The following is a 10,227-nucleotide window of genomic DNA, read 5'->3' as shown; positions in this document are numbered from 1 at the left end:
CATATTCTCTGCTTTCCCCTCCCCTCCCTCTTTTCTCCCTCAGTTTTTTGGTACCCACTCTCCCTTTTCTCTCCCTCTGCCACCTTTCACATTCTCTCTCTCTTTACTGACCTTCTAATCTCTTTCCTCTTCTCCGCCCATTCCCCCATCTTTCCCTCGCTATAGACAACCTCTCGGACTCTGAATCCTTAATAGAATCCCTACAATGCAGAAGGAGGCCATTCGGCCCCTTGAGTCTGCACCGACCGCAATCCCACCCAGGCCCTATCACCTTAAACCCACGTATTTACCCTGCTAATCCCCCCGACACTAAGGGGCAATTTAGCATACCCGATCCCTCTAACCTGCACATCTTTGGGCACTTAAGGGGCAATTTAGCATGGCCAATCCACCTAACCTGCACATCTTTGAACACTAAGGGGCAATTTAGCATGGCCAATCCACCTAACCTGCACATCTTTGGACACTAAGGGGCAATTTAGCATGGCCAATCCACCCAACCTACACATCTTTGGACTCTAAGGGGCAATTTAGCATACCCAATCCACCTAACCTACACATCTTTGGACACTAAGGGGCAATTTAGCATGGCCAATCCACCTAACCTGCACATCTTTGGGGTAGCACAGTGGTTAGCACTACTGCTTCACAGCTCCAGGGATCCAGCTTGGATCACTGTCTGTGTGGAGTTTGCATGTTCTCCCCATGTCTGCGTGGGTTTCCTCCGGGTGCTCCGGTTTCTTCCCACCGTACAAAGATGTGCTGGTTAGGTTGATTTGCCAGGCTAAAATTGCCCCTTAGTGTCCTGAGTTGCGTAGATTAGAGGGATTAGCGGGTAAATGTGTAGGGATATGGGGGTAGGGCCTGGGTGGGATTGTGATCGGTGCAGACACGATGGGCCGAATGGCCTCCTTCTGCACTGTAGGGTTCTATGAAACCGGAGCACCCGGAGGAAATCCACGCCGACGTGGGGGTGAACGGACAAACTCCACACAGACAGTGACCCAGAGTCCGGAATTGAACCCAGGTCCCTGGCGCTGTGAGACAGCAGTGCAAACCCACTGTGTTCCCGTGCAGTGGTTAGTACAGCTGCCTCACAGCACCAGGGACAGTTCCCCTCTCCCACTGAGGCATAGCCTGTAGAAGCACTGGACATTTTTGAAAACTCTTCCGTGTAAGCAAAGTGATACTTGGGAAGCGATTGTGCAACAGATTGTATGGAAGCCAGTCTCAAGTCCGAGGTCACATACCAACCGACTCAAGAACAGCTTCTTCCCTGCTGCTGTCATTGGACTTCTGAGTGGATCCACCTCATGTAAAGCTGATCTTTCTCTACACCCTAGCTGTGACTGTAACACTACATTCTGCACCCTCTCCTTTCCTTCTCTATGAATGGTATGCTTTGTTTGTATAACGCACAAGAAACAATACTTTTCACTGTATCCCAAAAATGTGACAATAATAAATCAGATCCTTCTCCCCTATGTACTCTGTGAATGGTATGCTTTGTCTGTATTGCGCACAATACTTCACACTGTATCCCAACACATGTGACAATAATAAATCAAATCCTTCTCCCCTACGGGTGGCACGGTGGCACAGTGGGTTAGCACTGCTGCTTCACAGCTCCAGGGACCCGGGTTCGATTCCCAAAGGCAAACAAAAACACCCAGGAGTGGATTCTCAGAGGCTTTTTCCCAGGGCTGAAATGGCCGCTATGAGAGGACACGGGTTTAGGGTGCTGGGGAGTAGGTACAGAGGAGATGTCAGGGGTAAGTTTTTCACTCAGAGGGTGGTGGGTGAGTGGAATCGGCTGCTGGTGGTGGAGGCGGATTCGATAGGGTCCTTTAAGAGACTTCTGGATGAGTACACGGGACTCAATAAGATAGAGGGTTATAGGTAAGCCGAGTAGGTAGGGATATCATCGGCACAACTTGTGGGCCGAAGGGCCTGTTTGTGCTGTAGTTTCTCTGTGTTCCGGTCAAACCTTTACTCTTTTAAGTCTTATCTGTTAAATGGCTGGCACTCTGGGAAGGCAGATACACAGGAACGACTCGGGAGTGTCTTGGGGGGGTGGGGAAGAGAAGGGGAGGAATCGGGTGACGGTGAAATTAAACCGGAGTCTCAGAGAGTAAGGGTCGGTCGCTGGACTCCCTCCCCTCCCCTGTTCCGCTGAGATGTACGACGTGCTTATTCTGGGGGCTGGAATCAGTGGTGAGTGCGGAACTGAGTGCAGCAACGATGAATATCTTTTCAAACTCCTCCTGTGATCTCTTCTCTCCGTCCCACCCTGATTCTTCGGGGCAGGGGGTGGGGTGGGTGGTGTTGGTGTTGGGGGGGGGTTCTTCGATCTGTTCGCAGACTGCACAGTGATGAAAGAGGAGGGAGGGCGCTTTCCCTTTAAGACCCTCTGCATTGGCCAGGATTCATCTGCTTAGGCAAAACCAGTGTGTCTCCCTCTCAGTGAAAAAGCAGGGGGAGAGTATGTTGTGAGGCAGGGGGAAGAGTGTGGTGTGTGGCAGGGGGAGAGTATGTTGTGAGGCAGGGGGAGAGTGTGGTGTGTGGCAGGGGGAGAGTATGTTGTGAGGCAGGGGGAGAGTGTGGCGTGTGGCAGGGGGAGAGTGTGGTGTGTGGCAGGGGGAGAGTGTGGTGTGTGGCAGGGGGAGAGTGTGGTGTGTGGCAGGGGGAGAGTGTGGTGTGTGGCAGGGGGAGAGTATGTTGTGAGGCAGGGGGAGAGTGTGGTGTGTGGCAGGGGGAGAGTATGTTGTGAGGCAGGGGGAGAGTGTGGCGTGTGGCAGGGGGAGAGTGTGGTGTGTGGCAGGGGGAGAGTGTGGTGTGTGGCAGGGGGAGAGTGTGGCGTGTGGCAGGGGGAGAGTGTGGTGTGTGGCAGGGGGAGAGTGTGGTGTGAGGCAGGGGGAGAGTGTGGTGTGAGGCAGGGGGAGAGTGTGGTGTGTGGCAGGGGGAGAGTGTGGTGTGTGGCAGGGGGAGAGTGTGGTGTGTGGCAGGGGGAGAGTGTGGTGTGTGGCAGGGGGAGAGTATGTTGTGAGGCAGGGGGAGAGTGTGGCGTGTGGCAGGGGGAGAGTGTGGTGTGTGGCAGGGGGAGAGTGCCGCAGGGGGAGAAATTTACTCATTAACCCCATAAATGATGGGTGGCACAGCAGTACAATGATTAGCACTGCTGTCTCACAGCGCCAGGGACCCGGGTTCGATTCCCGACTTGGGTCACTGTCTGCACATTCTCCCCATGTCTGCGTGGGTTTCCTCCGGGTGCTCAGTTTCCTGCCACAGTCAGAAAGACGTGCTGGTTAGGGTGCTAAATTCTCCCTTAGTGTTACCCCGAACAGGCACCGGAGTGTGACGACTGGGGGATTTTCACAGTAACTTCATTGCAGTGTTAACGTAAGCCTACCTGTGACACTAAGATTACTAGCGGGACATATCTTCCTGCTGCACCCTGCAGGTTTATATCTCCCCCCTTGACATTTTGCACTTTTCCCAGTGAAATGTTTTCCGAGCCTTATTGCGTTCCTCCCCTTCTCCACAAACAACCTCCATAATTAAACAGGGGAACGCGGATACTGGTTCACACTGGGAGCAGGAACTCCGAAACACCAGGAACTGATCTGTTTATTGTGCTGATAGGTCACATTGCCCAGAATATCAATGACAGTGCGGCACTCCCTCAGTACTGACCCTGTGACAGTGCGGCGCTCCCTCGGCACTGACCCTCTGACAGTGCGGCACTCCCTCAGTACTGACCCTCTGACAGTGCGGCACTCCCTCAGTACTGACCCTCTGACAGTGCGGCGCTCCCTCAGTACTGACCCTCTGACAATGCGGCACTCCCTCAGTACTGACCCTCTGACAGTGCGGCGCTCCCTCGGCACTGACCCTCTGACAGTGCGGCACTCCCTCAGTACTGACCCTGTGACAGTGCAGCACTCCCTTGGTACTGACCCTGTGACAGTGCAGCACTCCCTCGGTACTGACCCTGTGACAGTGCAGCACTCCCTCGGTACTGACCCTGTGACAGTGCGGCGCTCCCTCAGTACTGACCCTCTGACAGTGCGGCGCTCCCTCAGCACTGACCCTCTGACAGTGCGGCACTCCCTCAGCACTGACCCTCTGACAGTGCAGCACTCCCTCAGTACTGACCCTCTGACAGTGCGGCACTCCCTCAGCACTGACCCTGTGACAGTGCAGCACTCCCTCAGTACTGACCCTCTGACAGTGCGGCACTCCCTCAGCACTGACCCTGTGACAGTGCAGCACTCCCTCAGTACTGACCCTCTGACAGTGTGGCACTCCCTCGGCAACTGACCCTCTGACAGTGCAGCACTCCCTCAGTACTGACCCTCTGACAGTGCGGCGCTCCCTCAGCACTGACCCTCTGACAGTGCGGCACTCCCTCAGTACTGACCCTCTGACAGTGCGGCACTCCCTCAGTACTGACCCTCTGACAGTGCAGCACTCCCTCAGTACTGACCCTCTGACAGTGCGGCGCTCCCTCAGCACTGACCCTCTGACAGTGCGGCGCTCCCTCAGTACTGACCCTCTGACAGTGCGGCACTCCCTCGGCAACTGACCCTCTGACAGTGCAGCACTCCCTCAGTACTGACCCTCTGACAGTGCGGCGCTCCCTCAGCACTGACCCTCTGACAGTGCGGCACTCCCTCAGTACTGACCCTCTGACAGTGCGGCACTCCCTCAGCACTGACCCTGTGACAGTGCAGCACTCCCTCAGCACTGACCCTCTGACAGTGCGGCGCTCCCTCAGCACTGACCCTCTGACAGTGCGGCACTCCCTCAGCACTGACCCTGTGACAGTGCAGCACTCCCTCAGTACTGACCCTCTGACAGTGCGGCACTCCCTCAGCACTGACCCTCTGACAGTGCAGCGCTCCCTCAGCACTGACCCTCTGACAGTGTGGTGCTCCCTCAGCACTGACCCTCTGACAGTGCGGCGCTCCCTCAGCACTGACCCTCTGACAGTGCGGCGCTCCCTCAGCTCTGACCCTCTGACAGTGCAGCACTCCCTCGGTACTGACCCTCTGACAGTGCGGCGCTCCCTCAGCACTGACCCTCTGACAGTGCGGCGCTCCCTCAGCACTGACCCTCTGACAGTGCGGCACTCCCTCAGCACTGACCCTGTGACAGTGCAGCACTCCCTCGGTACTGACCCTCTGACAGTGCGGCGCTCCCTCAGCACTGACCCTCTGACAGTGCGGCACTCTCTCAGCACTGACCCTCTGACAGTGCGGCGCTCCCTCAGCACTGACCCTCTGACAGTGCGGCGCTCCCTCAGCACTGACCCTCTGACAGTGCGGCACTCCCTCAGCACTGACCCTGTGACAGTGCAGCACTCCCTCGGTACTGACCCTCTGACAGTGCGGCGCTCCCTCAGCACTGACCCTCTGACAGTGTGGTGCTCCCTCAGCACTGACCCTCTGACAGTGCGGCGCTCCCTCAGCACTGACCCTGTGACAGTGCAGCACTCCCTCAGTACTGACCCTCTGACAGTGCGGCGCTCCCTCAGCACTGACCCTCTGACAGTGTGGTGCTCCCTCGGCACTGACCCTCTGACAGTGCGGCGCTCCCTTGGCACTGACCCTCTGACAATGGGAAGCTGGATTGTGAGATGGATTGGGCTACATTCACGACCCTTTTGTAGTTCCTTGCGGTCTTGGGCAGAGCAGGATCCCATACCAAGCTGTGATACAGCCAGAAAGAATGCTTTCTATGGTCCATCTGTAAAAGTTGGTGAGAGTCGGAGCTGACATGTCAAATTTCCTTAGTCTTCTGAGAAAGTAGAAGTGTTGGTGGGGCTTTCTTAACTATAGTGTCAGCATGGGGGGACCAGGACAGGTTGTTGGTGATCTGGACACCTAAAACCTTGAAGCTCTCGATCCTTTCTACTTCATCCCCGTTGATGTAGACAGGGGCATGTTCCCCTTTACACTTCCTGATGTCGATGACAATCTCCTTTGTTTTGTTGACATTGAGGGAGAGATTATTGTCACCGCACCAGTTCACCAGATTCTCTATCTCATTCCTGTACTCTGTCTCGTCATTGTTTGAGATCCAACCCACTATGATAGTCATCAGCAAACTTGAAAACGGAGTGGTCAGGATTGGGAATCAGTTGTCCGGGAAGCAGCCCCAATCCAGACTTCCCAAAAGGATTATTAACAAATCGCTGAGGGAAGGAGGAGGGGCCTTTCATTCTTTCACAGGAGGAGGTCACCCTGAGTTGGACCCACCTTTATTGCCCACCCCTGAATTTCCCCTGAGGAGGTGGTGGGTGTACTTAGGTTAGCCATTTCTTACCTTAAAGCTGTGACCGTACCCTGAAATTGAGCAGTCAACAGGTCTGTGGAAGTCCCACCCAGGGTGGGCCCCACCACTTTCGCTGAAGTTGCCCTTTCCCCTTTAAGAGTGAGCACCGCTTGGATGATTGCCCTGTCATTCCAAAACAGTGCAGTATCCCCATCTGCTGGCAGGAAGCAGGACTGCAACTAGTATTTGATTTGATTTATTATTGTCACATGTATTGGGATACAGTGAAAAGTATTGTTTCTTGTGCGCTGTACAGACAAAGCATAATGTTCATAGAGTACATAGGGGAGAAGGATTTGATTTGATTTATTATTGTCACGTGTATTGGGATACAGTGAAAAGTATTGTTTCTTGCGCGCCATACAGACAAAGCATACCATTCATAGAGTACATAGGGCAGAAGAATTTGATTTATTATTGTCACGTGTATTGGGATACCCGAACAGGAGTGTGGCGACTAGGGGATTTTCACAGTAACTTCATTGCGGTGTTAATGTAAGCCGACTAATAAATAAACTTCAACTCAAGCAGCACAGCTCAGGTGAAGGATTCGGGAATCTGCACGCCTGGTCTCTCCGTTCCATTCATTCTCTCCCTCTGGATGAATGTTGATGTTGTGGGAGATTGGCCTTTGACCTCTGACCCTGTCTCTTTCAGGCCTCTCGGCTGCGAAACTTCTCAGTCAGACGGGACTCAATGTCCTGGTGTTGGAAGCCAGGGACCGAGTTGGAGGGCGCACACATACCCTGCGGGTGAGCAATTTGTCTATTTTATACCAGGGGAGGCGGTGAGAGCCCAGGGACAGGAGGGGACTTGGTATTAGGATCACCCAGTGTCCCCCATCGAACACTCCCAGGACAGGTACAGCACGGGGTTAGATACAGAGTAAAGCTCCCTCTACACTGTCCCCATCAAACACTCCCAGGACAGGTACAGCACGGGGTTAGATACAGAGTAAAGCTCCCTCTACACTGTCCCCCCCATCAAACACTCCCAGGACAGGTACAGCACGGGGTTAGATACAGAGTAAAGCTCCCTCTACACTGTCCCCATCAAACACTCCCAGGACAGGTACATCACGGGGTTAGATACGGAGTAAACCTCCCTCTACACTGTCCCCCATCAAACACTCCCAGGACAGGTACATCACGGGGTTAGATACGGAGTAAAGCTCCCTCTACACTGTCCCCATCAAACACTCCCAGGACAGGTACATCACGGGGTTAGATACGGAGTAAACCTCCCTCTACACTGTCCCCCCATCAAACACTCCCAGGACAGGTACAGCACGGGGTTAGATACAGAGTAAAGCTCCCTCTACACTGTCCCCCCATCAAACACTCCCAGGACAGGTACAGCACGGGTTAGATACAGAGTAAAGCTCCCTCTACACTGTCCCCCCATCAAACACTGCCAGGACAGGGACAGCACGGGGTTAGATACAGAGTAAAGCTCCCTCTACACTGTCCCCCCATCAAACACTCCCTGGACTGGTACAGCACGGGGTTAGATACAGAGTAAAGCTCCCTCTACACTGTCCCCATCAAACACTCCCAGGACAGGTACAGCACGGGGTTAGATACAGAGTAAAGCTCCCTCTACACTGTCCCCATCAAACACTCCCAGGACAAGTACAGCACGGGGTTAGATACAGAGTAAAGCTCCCTCTACACTGTCCCCATCAAACACTCCCAGGACAGGTACAGCACGGGGTTAGATACAGAGTAAAGCTCCCTCTACACTGTCCCCCCCCATCAAACACTGCCAGGACAGGTACAGCACGGGGTTAGATACAGAGTAAAGCTCCGTCTACGCTGTCCCCCCATCAAACACTCCCAGGACAAGTACAGCACGGGGTTAGATACAGAGTAAAGCTCCGTCTACACTGTCCCCCATCAAACACTCCCAGGACAGGTACAGCACGGGGTTAGATACAGAGTAAAGCTCCGTCTACACTGTCCCCCATCAAACACTGCCAGGACAGGTACAGCACGGGGTTAGATACAGAGTAAAGCTCCGTCTACACTGTCCCCCCATCAAACACTCCCAGGACAAGTACAGCACGGGGTTAGATACAGAGTAAAGCTCCGTCTACACTGTCCCCCATCAAACACTCCCAGGACAGGTACAGCACGGGGTTAGATACAGAGTAAAGCTCCGTCTACACTGTCCCCCATCAAACACTCCTTTTGTCTCCCACAGAATCCCCGTTTTGGGTACACGGACGTGGGAGGAGCTTATGTGGGACCCACGCAAAACCACATCCTGCGTTTGGCGAATGAACTGGAGTGGAGACTTACCTGGTGGATGATTCCCAGTATAGCCTGATGGAGCTTCAGGTAAATCAGGAACGGCTGGGAATTGGATGGAAATTGTTCGATTTCCTTCTGTTGCTTTAATGATTTCTGACAGTGTAAAGTGGCACCCATTCCCCCCACATTCTCCCCACTCCCTGTGGGAGTGAGTCCCACATTCTCCCCCACTCCCCGTGGGAGTGAGTCCCACATTCTCCCCACTCCCCGTGGGAGTGAGTCCCACATTCTCCCCACTCCCCGTGGGAGCGAGTCCCACATTCTCCCCCACTCCCCCGTGGGAGCGAGTCCCACATTCTCCCCACTCCCCGTGGGATCGAGTCCCACATTCTCCCCACTCCCCGTGGGAGCGAGTCCCACATTCTCCCCCACTCCCCGTGGGAGCGAGTCCCACATTCTCCCCACTCCCTGTGGGAGTGAGTCCCACATTCTCCCCACTCCCCGTGGGAGTGAGTCCCACATTCTCCCCACTCCCCGTGGGAGTGAGTCCCACATTCTCCCCACTCCCCGTGGGAGTGAGTCCCACATTCTCCCCACTCCCCATGGGAGCGAGTCCCACATTCTCCCCCACTCCCCATGGGAGCGAGTCCCACATTCTCCCCCACTCCCCATGGGAGTGAGTCCCACATTCTCCCCACTCCCCGTGGGAGCGAGTCCCACATTCTCCCACAGTTGGTCATCCTTGCCACACTTGCTGGGAATGTAGCCTCATGGTTGGGTGAAGTGTCTCCTGGTCTCAGTCCCCAATGGATTCAGGGACAATATCAAATTATTGAGATTGTGAAGCAGATCCGGAGGCCATTCAGCCCATCGTGTCCCACCTAGCCCATTTGAATGAGCTGTCCAATTATTTGCCAGCACCCGATTCCGTCCTCATTTTCCGACAAATTATTCTTCCTCCACAGGCGATTATCCAATTACTTCCGGGAATTCATTATTGAATCGGTTTTGATCTCCGCCACAGCTCACCCCCCCTCCCCCCGTGTGTGCTCCTGACTGGATTCACACTTTCGTTCTTGTCCCTTAAAATCCGTGCGTACCCCGTGTTTGTGACTCAGCCGTCAACCCTCCATCAGTTCAGAGTTAAGAATGAAACTGAAACCCCCCCCCACCCCACCCTCGTTTCAATGTGACCCTTGACCTTTCAGGGGTCGGTGCGGAAGTTCAGCGGCGTCATCCCGCCCATCTACAACCCCATTGGCCTCCTGGATCTCAACAACGCCATCCGGATGATCGACAAGATGGCCGCCGAGGTGCGTCGGGCCCGCGTGGCGCGCAGTCGCTCATCCTAACGGGGCATCCTGAGCCACTGTCTGATACACGACTTGCATTTGTGTAGCACCTTTCCCAGCCGCCAGATGGGGTGGCACGGTGGTTAGCGCTGCTGCCTCACAGCGCCAGAGACCCGGGTTCGATTCCCGGCTCGGGTCACTGTCTGTACGGAGTTTGCACAATCTCCCCGTGTCTGCGTGGGTTTCCTCTGGGTGCTCCGGTTTCCTCCCACACTCCAAAGATGTGCGGGTTAGGGGGATTGGCCGTGCTAAATTGACCCTTAGTGTCCAAAGATGTGTCGGTTAGG

At 54.7% G+C, this 10,227-nt stretch overlaps 1 protein-coding gene across 2 annotated transcripts; it reads left to right on the top strand.

The window, feature by feature from the left end:
* The first annotated feature begins 1,672 nt into the window (after window positions 1–1,672).
* On the top strand, window positions 1,673–9,895 carry LOC145337131 (amine oxidase [flavin-containing] A-like). Of its 2 annotated transcripts, none has more exons than XM_080181909.1 (4): window positions 1,673–1,772; window positions 6,994–7,088; window positions 8,539–8,675; window positions 9,797–9,895. In XM_080181909.1, the coding sequence occupies exons 1-3, from the start codon at window positions 1,709–1,711 to the stop codon at window positions 8,662–8,664; spliced, it is 285 nt and encodes a 94-aa protein (XP_080038035.1). In that variant the 5' UTR covers window positions 1,673–1,708; the 3' UTR covers window positions 8,665–8,675; window positions 9,797–9,895. The 2 variants fall into 2 exon arrangements, with proteins under 2 accessions (XP_080038035.1, XP_080038036.1); XM_080181910.1 differs by lacking the exon at window positions 1,673–1,772 and adding an exon at window positions 2,099–2,214.
* Window positions 9,896–10,227: the final 332 nt, after the last annotated feature.

The sequence above is a fragment of the Carcharhinus amblyrhynchos genome, unplaced genomic scaffold, assembly GCF_965287045.1.
Source record: "Carcharhinus amblyrhynchos unplaced genomic scaffold, sCarAmb.v2.hapA scaffold_43, whole genome shotgun sequence".
Taxonomy (NCBI): domain Eukaryota; kingdom Metazoa; phylum Chordata; class Chondrichthyes; order Carcharhiniformes; family Carcharhinidae; genus Carcharhinus; species Carcharhinus amblyrhynchos.
The sequence above is the reverse complement of the archived record's forward strand: the minus strand, read 5'-3'. Positions and strand labels throughout refer to the sequence as shown.

Excerpts from the sequence above, each read along its gene's own strand:
- LOC145337131 (XM_080181909.1), top strand. The coding sequence starts at position 1,709 with ATGGCCGCTATGAGAGGACACGGGTTTAGGGTGCTGGGGAGTAGGTAC. Across the intron at positions 1,773-6,993 it reads GTACAGAGGAGATGTCAGGG|GCCTCTCGGCTGCGAAACTT; the intron begins GTAAGTTTTTCA and ends TGTCTCTTTCAG. Across the intron at positions 7,089-8,538 it reads GGCGCACACATACCCTGCGG|AATCCCCGTTTTGGGTACAC; the intron begins GTGAGCAATTTG and ends TGTCTCCCACAG.